Source organism: Danio rerio, chromosome 17, assembly GCF_049306965.1.
Source record: "Danio rerio strain Tuebingen ecotype United States chromosome 17, GRCz12tu, whole genome shotgun sequence".
NCBI classification, from domain to species: domain Eukaryota; kingdom Metazoa; phylum Chordata; class Actinopteri; order Cypriniformes; family Danionidae; genus Danio; species Danio rerio.
In genome coordinates this window covers 7,354,839-7,368,210 of record NC_133192.1, presented here as the reverse complement: position 1 = coordinate 7,368,210, position 13,372 = coordinate 7,354,839, and the positions used below count along the sequence as shown (strand labels likewise).

General features: G+C 35.0%; 1 protein-coding gene and 1 long non-coding RNA gene across 10 annotated transcripts in view; one reads left to right on the top strand and one right to left on the bottom strand.

The window, feature by feature from the left end:
• LOC100535969 (transcriptional-regulating factor 1) overlaps nt 1-13,372 on the bottom strand; it is a 62,701-nt gene that overhangs the window by 36,139 nt on the left and 13,190 nt on the right. For 6 of the 9 annotated variants that reach the window (XM_068214507.2, XM_068214508.2, XM_073928098.1 and 3 more), the window contains exons 2-3: nt 4,949-6,193; nt 3,420-3,466 (exon numbers count right to left, since the gene is read on the bottom strand). In XM_068214507.2, coding sequence (XP_068070608.1) covers nt 3,420-3,466; nt 4,949-6,052 — 1,151 coding nt within the window. In that variant the 5' untranslated portion in view covers nt 6,053-6,193. Of the gene's footprint in view, nt 1-3,419; nt 3,467-4,948; nt 6,194-8,424; nt 8,615-13,372 lie in introns of those variants that run through there. The other 3 variants (XM_073928101.1, XM_073928099.1, XM_073928096.1) reach the window with 2 other exon arrangements.
• Nucleotides 1-13,372, top strand: part of LOC141378504 (uncharacterized) — a 70,698-nt gene that overhangs the window by 49,486 nt on the left and 7,840 nt on the right. Inside the window, exon 6 of the long non-coding RNA XR_012393204.1 lies at nt 5,164-5,317. This is a non-coding gene — a long non-coding RNA (uncharacterized lncRNA). The remainder of the gene's footprint in view (nt 1-5,163; nt 5,318-13,372) is intronic.

Below are 13,372 nucleotides of genomic sequence, written 5' to 3'. Positions count from 1 at the left end.
AAGGCACTTCTATATATTCTGTGACATTTAAAGGCTAAACTAGGTTAATTAGGTTAACTAGGCAGGTTATGGTAATTAGGCAAGTTATTGTATAGCAATGGTTTGTTCTGTAGACTGTTGAAAAAATATATAGCTTAAAGGTGCTAATCATTTTGACCTTAAAATGGTTCCTAAAAAATTTAAAACTGCTTTTATTGTTACCAAAATAAAACAATAAAACTTTCTCCAGAAGAAAAAATATTATCAGACAGACTGTGAAAATTTCCTTGCTCCGTTAAACATCATTTAGGAAATATTTAAAAAAGAAAAAAATTCAAAGGGGGGCGAATAATTCGGACTTAAACTATATATATATATATAAATAAATACATATATATATATATATATATATATATATATATATATATATATATATATATATATATATATATATATACAGGCCACTTTATTAGGTACATCAACTTAATGCATTTACGCATGTAGACATGGTCAAGTCGATCTACTGCAGTTCAAACCAAGCATCAGAATGGAGAAGAAAGGCGATTTACCAATAGATTTACAAACCCTGTGCAAATTTGCATATATTAGCTAACACCTACTAACACCTAACACCTGCATATATTGCATATATTAGCTAACACCTACTAGCACCCCTGCTGAGATTTTCACAGGCCTTCAGCTCCATTGTTCTCCTGCTTTTGTTGCGCAAACATACCCATTACCTGTGAGACCTGGCACATTTGCATTTGTTAGCGTAAACTATGGCCGTACTCACACTAGGTACAGTTGCCTCGAACCGGGCCAAAGCACGCTTGTCCCCCCTCCCGTCTCCCCCGACGGCCCGCGCTCACACCATATCGGGCCTCGGCACGCTTACGTCATCGCTGCTGCGCTGTTCAGAAGCGCTCTCTATGGCAAGCCTTTTTAGCATTTAAATCTTTGTTCTGACTCCATAAATATATTTAGAGATATCTCTAATTATATTTTGACTAGTCATAATTATAATTCGACTAGTCAGAATAACAATTAGAGATATCTGCAATTGCAATTGTACTAGTACGAAATCAGATTGGAGATATCTGCAAATATATTATGACTAGTCATATTCCTCCATTGACTTCCATTGAAAAATATTTGCAGATATCTCTAAATTAGTTTTGACTAGTCACAATTGTAATTAGAGATATCTCTAACTGAGTTTTTACTAGTCATACATTTGGAGATGTCTTTAATTCGTAATATTTAGAGATATTTACAAATATATTTGAAGATATCTCTAATTAATTTACTAATAGTCGAATTACAGTTGTAGATATTTTGAATTGGATTTTTGACGAGTCAAAACTCAGTTAGAGATATCTGCAAATATTTTTCAATGGAAGTCAATGGAGGAATATGACTAGTCATAATATATTTGCAGATATCTCCAATCTGATTTCGTACTAGTACAATTGTAATTGCAGATATCTCTAATTGTCATTCTGACAAGTCGAATTATAATAATGACTTGTCAAAATATATAATTATATCTCTAAATATATTTATGGATAGTCAGAACAAGGTTTAAATGTTAAAACGGCTTGCCATACGCTCTCACTCAGCAGCACAGTGGAGATTTCTCTAGTTATATCCTTTCAGTCGTTTGATATGCAGTGACATGCAGTCAAATATTTCGCCAAACAGTCCTTAGGGATGCGGGGACACGCAGTCAGATATTTTACCGAACAGATCCGCCACTTTTGGCGCTCATAAACAATCAAAGCTCTCGTGCTGCAGGAATGAGGAGGTCTGCTGAAGGCGCGCAGCTGGCGTGCTGTGAGGAGTTTGCGTCTTTAATAAACTACGGCAGTTTGCGATAACTGAACAGTAAGAATGATTAATAAATCCATATCAAACAGTCCCTTAAAAGTCATGTCTCGCTTTCGCTTTCGGGCTTTGGCGCGTTTCGCGCTCACACATAAGCGTACCGCGCCAAAGCCCAAGTGAACCGCGCTCAGGCACACCTCTTCCAACCGGGCCAGGGCCGGCCAAGTGAACCGTGCTTGAGCCCGATTCAGCGCACTCACACTTCTCAAACGATCCGGGAAACGGGCCTGGGCACGGTACGGATGGCATAGTGTGAGTAGGCCCTAAGGCTGAACATTCCTGTTGCAGCTCCCTTGCACCTGGCACTGTGTTGTCTGTACAGCCTGGCACAGCAGCTGCAGCAGCTTCAGCAGCCTGCCTCTGTGCCAATATTGCTGCATGAATCGGCAACGAAGTTTGTTAGCTAATGATTTTGAACGTGGCATGGTTGTTGGTGCCAGACGGGCTGGTCTGAGTTTTTCTGAAACTATTGATCTACTGGGATTTTCACACACAACCAGAGAATGGTCTGAAAAAGAGAAAATATCCAGTGAGCAGCAGTTCTGTGCATGGGTGCTTATGCCTTGTTGATGCCAGAGGTCAGAGGAGAATGACCAGACTAATTCCAACTGATAGAAAAGCAACAGTAACTCGAAAAAAAAAACACTCAAGGTCTGCAGAAGAGTATCTCTGAACGCACAACATGTCCAACCTTGAGGTGGATGGGTTATAGCAGCCGAAGACCACACCGGCTGCAACTCCTGTCAGCTAAGAACAGGAAACTGAGGCTACAATTCACACAGGCTCACCAAAATTGGACAATAGAAGATTTATGACCACAGTGTACCCATCCTCAGCAGGATAACACTCCATGTTATAAAGTGCAGATCATCTCAGACTGGTCTCTTGAACATGACAATGAGTTCACTGCACTTAAACGGCCTCCACAGTCACAAGAGTTCAATCCAATAGAGCACCTTTGGGATTTGGTGGAACAGGAGATTCTCATCATAGATGTGCAGCTGACAAATCTGCAGCAACTCTGTGATGCTATCATGTCAATATGGAGCAAAATCTCTGAGAAATATTTCCAGTATTTTGTTGAATCTATGCAGCTCTGAAGACAAAAGTGGGTCCAACCCGGTACTAGCAAGGTGTACCTAATAAAGTGGCAAGTGAGTGTGTGTATTTATATATATGTATATATATATATATATATATATATATATATATATATATATATATATATATATATATATATATATATATATATATATATATATATTTATTATTGTTTTTTTTCCGGCATAAAAGAAATAAGACTTTCTCTATTAGTAAAATATAATAGGAAATACTGTTAACATTTCCTTTACTCTGTTAAACATCACTTGGGAAATATTCGAGGAAAAAAAAATCACAAAAATTCATATCCTAATTTACATGTATATATTTATTATGTTGATTCTGTATGTGTAATTGCCTAATTTTAAAAATAAAGTCATACACACACACACACACACACAATAAAAATTGAACTTAAATGCAAGTCAATGTAAAGTAGTTTAGACTCAAACCTGAAATGAGGTGAAGCGGCTTCATCTTTAACATCTGGTGAAGATGCCTGCAAGATATTTATGAAAATGTTGGTGCCACTTTATATTAAGTGGCCCTTAACTGCTATGTGCTTCATTTGTTCATAGTGCATTGCAGTATACTTCTGATACCCTTGAGGTTGGGATGCACGAGTCAGGTTTGGTGGTATATGTAGGTTTAAGGGTGGGTTAAGGTAAGAGGGGCAGCCAACAGTGTAATGACAGAAAATAATTTACAGATGTGATTACACACAGGTATTTAATCAGTCGTAAGGGCTGATTTATTAATTGTCTAGGGCAAATAACATTTTAGGGGATCCAACCCACCCTGGTCATAGCCTGCTCTCACTCATGCCATCAGGCAGGCGTTACAGAAGTCTGAGGAGCAAATCAGTGCGGTTTTGAGATAGTTTTTATCCTGTCATTATAAGACTTTTAAATAATACCATTTCTTAAGCATTGTTGAAAGCTAGTGTTAAATAATAAATAAATTTGTTAAACTAGCATAAATTGTTAATATTACAACAAATGGTGAAATAGGTATTTAAGTATTAAGTTATTCTCTTCAGAGATTTTAAACAATGGGTTATATCTTATATAATTATATTTTTTATATTTTATGGAATTATAAAAGCTTATTTATCATGTTAGGATTTTATAGTGTTTTTATAGTGATGTTTTTTCTGTTCTTGTTGGGTCTGTTGCAACGTAATTTCGTTCTGCATTACAATTCTATTGTGATGATTTGAATGACATAAATAAAGGAAACTGAAAACTGAACTGAAACTGATTTATACTTCTGCGTCAAACACCGGCGTATGCTAAGGCGCTGACGCATAGCCCTTCGCGGTGGCCGTCGCCGTCACTGACGTGCACCTCTCAAAAAATGTAACTACACGTCGCAACGACGCGTAGCGCAAGCTCTGTGATTGGTCGGCTTGGTAGCGCTGACGAGTCTGGGCGGGACCGAGAGCCGTGCGAATGGCGCGAGCGATTGTTTACAAGTGTGGAGTCCCGGGAAGGAGCTCCGGATGGAAAGTTTTGTTTTGTGTTTACCTCATGGTTAAAGTTGTTGCACGTCCGCCGGTTCCTGCCTCAAAATGAGCAAGTTTGAGCTACGTGTACATCCCGGATATGTTCAGGAAAAGCAAAAAAGCAGCGAAGAAACTCGACACAGAGGAACATTTACACCTCACTGCCAACTAGCGTTTCAGAAGTGTTAATGTAGACCAACAGAGACAGCGCGCAGAAGTATAAATGCTCAGCTACGCGCATTGCATGCGCCGTGGGTTACGCCGGTCACCTGACGCAGAAGTATAAATCAGGCTTAAGTCCAAAGTAAAAACACATTAAGTACATTGCAATGAATGATCAATTTCAGTGTAAGTACATATTAGTTAAGGTTACTTGATATAAAGTGGGACCAATTATTCTTTTTTACCTTAAATGCATATCTATGATCATATGCTGATCTGATAATAAATACAGAATGCAAAACCAAAGTACAGTACCTTTGACCACTGAGATGCACGCTGTGTGAAATGCTTCAAAACATCTCCTCTTACACCAGTCTGTGGAGGAGCTTTGCAGACCGCTGAACTCTTGCCTTGGTAAAGATCATCACTCCTGAAGCTGAATCCAGACTGATCCTTATTGGGACTGGAAAACACCAGAGTGTTCGGAGCAGAATTACGAGCATCACCGAACATGCTGTTTTGCTCCACAGGCTGATCTGGAGACTGAAGATACGGATTGGCGTTTTGGGAGAGAGAACGAAGATGTTGTTGTTGGTCCTGATAGTGGAAAATCTGCTGCTCCGGGACTTTAAAATCCTGTCTGTGTTCGTAAGATGGAGATTCAAGGCTTTCCCAAGAATCCAGGTGAGTTTTATTAGCAAACATACATCTTTGTTGCTGACCCAGAGCCATTTGATATGCCATCGGATGACTTTGATAACCGTGTGAAGGATGCCAGGAGCTTTTATGGAGATTTCTGTTGACCTGCTCCATGTTGTTGGCTTTCTGTTTCTGTTGGTATCCATAATGAAGCTGCTGGTGGTTTTGGTAAAGGCTATCTGACATGTTAAAGTTGGACTGATCGCACATCAGTTGCTGGTTAAAAACCGGCGACTCTACAGACTGCCTTTCCAATGCGCCTGAATGACTTTGAGTGAAAATTTCAGACATCTTCTCATCCCTACTCATTTCGCCAAAGAAAAGATGGACGTTTTTCGTGGGGAATGCCTTGGAGAATGAATCCAGCCTTTGAGGATTGTCTTTACAAATCATCAAAGGGTTGTTTTGAGATGCCACGTTGAACGGATAAATTCGAGATGTCTCTTGGAGGTCTTCGTGAGATGATGATCCCCATGATGGCGTTCTTCCACACGGATTGTATTCCCAACTACCGGCACTGTCAAGCATTGGAGAAAGCTCATGTCCTGGCGTTCCTGGAGACATTAGATGCTCTTGATTGAGTCGAGGAGACGTTTGGATCGAGCTCATGTTTGGTAAGCCATAATGAGATGCGCTTAATGCACTCGGGCTGTGCTGGAATAAATAGTTCCCGTTGGTGTGGTTCGTGAACTGATTAGTCTCGTACAGGTTTTCAGTCATCTTTAGAGAGGTTAAAGTGACACTAGTGAATTATTTTGAGGGGTCGTGATTACATGGTGGTTTCAGTGTCGCTGTGAAACATCAGATTTCCCCGTTGCTTGGACTCACAGGTTGTTGTTTTCTGAGACTCAGATGGTTTTACTGTAAAATGAGGAAGAGAGAAGGTGGTCACATGTTGTACTTAGTTTTATAAGTTAATTTATTTACTGTCAGGAACTAATAATGAACAATATGTGGACCATTTATTAATCATAGTTCAGCATTTTCTAATGCATTATTACAATACAAATTATTGCTTCTTACACTAAAATGACATTTGCTGTATAAACTACTCATTTAAAATGAGCTGAAACAATTCTTTAGGTTTTTTTTGGACAACCTAATTTTTTATGCCGAATCCACTTTAATTTGTAAAAACTAAAAATTAACTTAATTCCTTTATGTTGTCTAAACACAAATTGATTGTGTGGAACCCAGTATTTTATATTGTAATTGTCACGATCACCAGCGATCATAACTCCCTAGATTGCTGGTTTGCAGGCACAATCAAGTATGGACAACATATCCGCCATTGTTGGACTACATTTTCATACATGCACTCCGCTCACACACACATGCCTCATTCTGACTGATTACACACGCACCTCCGGAGGATTGTCAAAGACTGATTACGCTCACTACTTAAGCAACATACACACTCACTCCCATCGCCGAGTCTTGTTAACGTAGGTGACATTACAACGTATTTTCCTTGTTTTGTTTTCCCGTGTTTTGACCCTAGCCTAGTTTGTCTTTTTGTCCCTGTCTGCCGCCTGCCTTCCGACTTCTCACCTGTTATTCCGACCACGATTCTGCATTGTCTATATACATCTGTTTGCACCTGTATTGACCATTGCTTGCTTGAGATCTTGAGTAAACCTGCATGTGGATCTGAACTCAGTTGTCTGTATCACTCCCCGTGTTACAGTACTGTACATTAATGAACTGTATGTTAACATGAACTAAGAATGAACTTAATTACATTATTTTGATTAACTATTGTTAACAAAGATGAATTAATCTGCACTGTATAAGAAACAGGGTTCCAAACAATTTTATAAGTTGTCCGAATGCAAATCTAGTTAAATGAATAATTTGTATTAAAAAAAATAAATTTTTAAACATATAAAACAATAAAATTGTCACAAAAAAAACTTAAGAATTGTGTTGTTTCAACTTTTTCTTATTAAGTAGCTTTAACAAACAGCAAAAGTGTGTAAAATAACAGACAAAGTACTCACAGTTTATTACATGTTTTTTTACCGTAATATACAAAACATACCCAGACGATATCACTTTAAACTATAAAAAATGTCAATAAAAGTCACTTTTTTTTACTTTTCAAGCTTAGAAGTTGTTGGAAGAAAGCTCAAGATCCTATAATGCAATTCAAAAGCAAAAATATATAGGAAAAAATAAAAACTTCATACGTGAATATGCTAATTTTAAGGATAGTTTTATATTGCAAAATTTGTGAATACAACCTTATTGTAAGGAGTGTAAAGATATATATATATTGCTGGAACTTTTAAAGACAGGCATTTGTTAAGTTGTGCTATCGTTTTAAGAATTTTGCATTAAATATATCAAAATGTTAAAGATTGAATTAATGATAATTATAATAATAAATAATAATAAATGTTCTTGAAAATCAAATAAACATTTAATCTAAAGGATCATGTGATACTAAAGATTTAATTTGGCTTGCATCACTGGAATACTGTACATCAGATTTTGACATATGAAATTCAGCTGTGCATCACAGGCATATCTTACATTTTTTAAATTTACAATTCAACTTTGCATCAAAGATATATCTTTTAAAGTATGTTCACAAATGTAAACACAAAACCGTAAAATTAAATAGTAATAAAATTGTAAAATATTGCAGTTTTTTGCAGTGCATCAGCCTTTGTGGGCACAAGAATCCTTTTATAAAACTTAGCATTGTTGAATTGCAAAATGATTGCTATCATGACTTTTTTTGGATTTAATACAGTAGTGCATCTCAAAATCACTGTAGCGGATTTGATAGTATAAAGTATATTGCGTACATAAGTTGATGTTCTCTTTACAATTACCTCAAATGTCCTAAAAAACACAGCGATCATTAATAAACTTCCCATTGGACTTCAAATGTCACAATAGTTTTTGTCTTTCAGGTTATAAAATTATGTGTGACCTTTAAATGTATCCTGCATCATTAATAATATCTATACTACTTATAACACTAATTAATAAGTTAAAATAGAAATTAATCATATTATTATTCATATAATAATATCATATTATTCATTGCTGCATTTTTAAATAGACATTTGTAAAAACCTTACCGTATTATGCATTTGACAGTCATGTTGACTTCTAAACTGCCTATAAAAGTCTTTTCATTAAAGTCTAGATTGTGTCTGAGATTAGCTTCATTTTTCGTACAGAAAGTCGACTAATAATATCTTAATTTTCCGCCCACAGCAGATACAGTAAATTCACACCATGACTCAGTCTGAGGCTTCCTCTCACATCAAGAATATAAAGTATAGACACCGTCTTATCACTTCCTGTCACATGGTGTGCTTAGAACATAGAACGGCAGTTTGATCGGTATCTGAGAGCTCTTTGAAAAGACGCTGCTGTCCTAAAAATATATAATCATCAACGTTTTCATTCAAATACAATTAATCCCTCAGAGCAAAAGCAATGTTTGAATACCTGTACTTCACTAACGTTTGTGTTATCTTTTGTGAAGTATTAGCAGTCTGAAGTTAGTCTCATACATACATACAGCTACTTTTGCTTGTGCTTCTACACAATTGTGCTTTGACAACAACGACGAGTGTGTCGTTTGAAGAAAGTGTGAAAACAGATCATTCTTTCAACCTTCTCCATCAGATTAACAGCATCTGAGTGTAAAAGGCTGAAGTGCGCTCTGCGGTTTCGAAAGTTTCCATCGGCACTTTAGTTTGACTTTGTGAAGCCGTCAGACTCTGACCAGAGAGTGGAACAAGGCGGCGCTTAGACCTTTTGAAAATGGCAAAAACATAGAAATCAATCATCAAACAACTGAAAGAATCAGTCTTTACCTATTTTTGTTTTGTTTTTTGTCAGCGTCAACTGTCTTTAAACTGTATTTATAAAATTAAGTTAAAAAAACTAAGTTGGCCTACTTTATTTAATATTATACATTTTTTTGTTTGTTCATGATTTATTTAATATTTTTCCATTTTTACAAACCTATCAAACAACCCTTACAGAAATAATAATAGAAAAAAATATATACAGTTAAAGTCAAAATGATTAGCTTCCCTGGATTATTAGACCGGTTGTTTATTTTTTCCCTAATTTCTTTTTAACGGAGAGAAGATTTCTTCAACACATTTCTGAACATAATAGTTTAATAACTCATTTCTAATAACTGATTTATTTTATTTTTGTCATGATGACAGCAAATAATATTTGACTATATATTTTTCAAGACACTTCTATACAGCTTAAAGTGACATTTAAAGGCTTAACTAGGGTAAGTAGGTTAACTAGGCAGGTTAGGGTACTTAGGCAAGTATAACGATGGCTTGTTCTGTAGACTATCGGGAAAAAATATAGCTTAAAGGGCTGATAATTTTGTCCTTAAAATGGTGTTTAAAAAATTTAAAAACCGCTTTTATTCTAGCCTAAATAAAACAAACAAGACTTTCTCCAGAAGAAAAAATATTATCAGACATACTGTGAAAATGTTCTTGCTCTGTTAAACATTATTTGGAAAATATTTAAAAAAGAAGAAAAAAATTGGAAGGGGGCTAATAATTCTGACTTCAACTGTTAATAGAAATAATAATAATAAAAAAATTATAAATAAATGAAAATAATAGTAAAATAAAACCAAATTGCACAAATAATGCGAGGCAGATGCCTACATTTTTTCAATAATCTCAATGTTACATTTCGAGTAATGAACGATTACAAACTGATGTATTATTGTTTTCAAGGGCTGGGGGGATCAGTCTAGATCCAGCTGGACAGTTATAACATAAGGGCATCCCTGTTCTGTTAGGTCTTTGAAGGGAAATATTATACATTTTTAATTATACTATAATGCAAAAGCCTTTTGAACTACAAATTGAAATATAAAAATAATTGTTTTATAATTTATATCAACTACACTAAGCTAAGATTCGAAAGAAAATTGCAAAAACAGTTGAACTTCATTCAAACTCTTAAGCCTGGTTTATACTTCTGCGTCAAGTGATCGGCGTGTCCCACAGCGCATGCAACGTGCGTAGCTGTGCATTTATACTTCTGCGCGCTCTTTCTGTTGCTCTGCAATAACACTTCCGAAACACTAGATGGCAGTGAGGTGTTATTGTTCCTCTTTGTCGAGTTTCTTCGCCGGTGTTTTGTTTTTTCTGAACACTTTCTTTGTGACGTGCAACAACTTTAACTATGAGGTAAACACAAAACAAAACTTTCCATACGGAGCCCCTTCACGAGACTCCACACTTGTAAACAATCGCTCCATCAGGCTCGCGCGGCTCTCTGTCCCTCCTACACTCGTCAGCGCTACCAAGCCAACCAATCACAGAGCTTGCGCTACGCGTCGTTGCTACGTGTAGTCACATTTTTTGAGAGGTGCGTGACGGTCATGGCGGGGGCTATGCGTCCACACGTAGGCCGCACCGTAGCATACGCGAGCAATTGATAAACTTTCACTTTATTATGGTTCAACTACAATGATCTTAATTAACTGTTGTACCTGGTCAACAACTGCAGTCCTGACCCCATATTGCACAATCTGCAATGTGATTATTGCGGGTTCACACATTGCAATATCAATGCTAAAATGATATATTGTGCAGCCCTATGTGGAACAGCATTTTTTTGCAGCATAATATGCAATGCAAATCTTTAATATGCAAATTATTCATTTGGTTTACAAAATCTGTTGTTTAGTAACTAGCTCATCCATCCATAACTAATACATTTTATTATTATTTTTGGCCCATTTGGTTTTCTAATTGTGAAGTTTTATAATAATAATGATGATGATAATGATAATAATGATGTCTGCACTGTAAAAAAAATGCTGCTTTCCACACAATTCCTTCATATTGACCTAGCACAAATCAATTTAGTTACTTTAATCATTTGTACAAGTTTAAGTAAAAAAATGTAAAAAAGTAAAATGTAAAAAAATTTTACCCCCCCCCCCCCCCTCCAAATTTTTTTTAAATGTAAGAATTGTGTGATTTTTATTTTTTTTAAGTAGTTTGAACAGACAAAAAATAATAATTATTTGAGTGTAGACTGTCAAAAATGCTGGGTTCCACACAATTCCTTCATGTTGACCCAACACAAATCTATTAAGTTTACTTAATCCTTTTTAAAATTTTAATTCTCAATTTAAATAAGTACTTTGAACAAGCAGCAAACTATCTTTAATATGCATAAACAATTAATTTGATTATTGAATCTGTTGATCAATAATCACCACATCCATCCAAAACTGATATATTATTATTATTATTATTAATAATAAATCATAATAATAAATAATAATAATAATAATTATTATTATTATTGGCCCATTTTGTTTTCTAAAATTAAAAGTCCACTTGATTGCATAATAATGTTGTCACTGCAAAAAAAAGTAGGAATTGTGAAGTTTCAACACATTTTAAGTAAGTAATGTGAACAAACAGCAAAAGTCATTTTTTTGAGAGTACATTGTGAAAAAGGCTGGGTTTCGCACATGTTCCTTCATGTTGACCCAACAAAAATCCATTAAGTTCACTTAATCGATCATAAATCAACACAAATCGATTATTAACTCAATCATTTGTACAAATTTAAGTGGATTAAAAATAAAACATTTAAGTTTTCCTTAAAGTCTCAACAATTGTGTTGATTCAGCTCATTTTAAATAAATAGTTTGAACACGCAGCAAAAATATGTTTTTAACTTATTGTTAAAAAAAATCTATAGTTTGTAGTGCATATCTTTAACATGCATATAAACAATGCTTTTGATTATAAAATCTGTTTATCAATAACCAGCACATTCATCCATAACCGATACATTTCATTATTATTGGAAGTATTATTTTTGTCCTGTTTTGTTTTCTAAAAGTAAAATTTCACTTGATTGCATAATGATGTCGACACTGTAAAAATGCTGAGTGCCACACACTTCTGTTATATTGTCCCAACGCAAATCAATAAAGTTAATTTAATAATTTTTACAAATTTATGTAGATTATTTGAGCGTAGACTGTAAAAAAGTGCAGGGTTCCACACACTTCCTTTATGTTGACCCAACACGAATCTATTAAGTTAACTGTTTTTGCAAATTTAAGTGGATTGAACATTAAACATTCAAGTTGTCCCAAAAAAGCCTCAGGATTTGTGTTGATTCAGCTCATTTAAAATAAATCATTTAAACAAGCAGCAAGGATATGTTTTTGAAACATGACATAACACCATAATAAAATATCTTTAATATGCACATAAACAATGCTTTTGATTATAAAATCTGTTGATCAACGACCACCACATCCATCAATAACTGATGCATTTTTAATTATTATTATTATCACTATTATTTTGGCCATTTAGTTTTTTAATTGATTGCATAATGTCTACACTGTAAAAAATGCTGGGTTCCACACAACTCCTGTCATGCTGACCCAACACAAATCGATAAGTTAACTCAATCATTTTTGCAAACTTAAGTAGATTGAACATAAAACAAGTAAGTTGACCCTAAAAAAATCTCAAGAATTGTGTTGATTCAGCTCATATTTAAATTAGCACTTTAAACAAGCAACCAAAAATATTTTTGAGTATATTAGAAACTTTCTTGTTGCATTTAGTAGTTTAGAAGTGCATCACTAATTTACTGTTGTCATTTATAATAAATGTTATAGAAGCTGTTCTAATTATGGCACGTTTTGAGTCTGCTGTTCTGGAATGTTGAACAAAATTCTAAAAGAATTGTTTTTAAACTTTAAATGTTGTTCAGTTGGCTCATAAACTTGATTTTTTATATTAATCATTCATTATTATTATTATTACTATTATATCATTAACATTATATCATTTTGACCGTAAAACTTGCACACTCCAAAACTCAAAAGACACGACAAAACGAATTATTTTCTTGCGTCAGATATGATTTAGTTGAGTAACACGTTGAGTGAGTTGCAATTCATTTCAGGCTTCATTCTACGATCTATCTGAACTTTATCCACAGTTGTTGAGGTAAACCCAACTCACCTAGAGCTCGAAACAG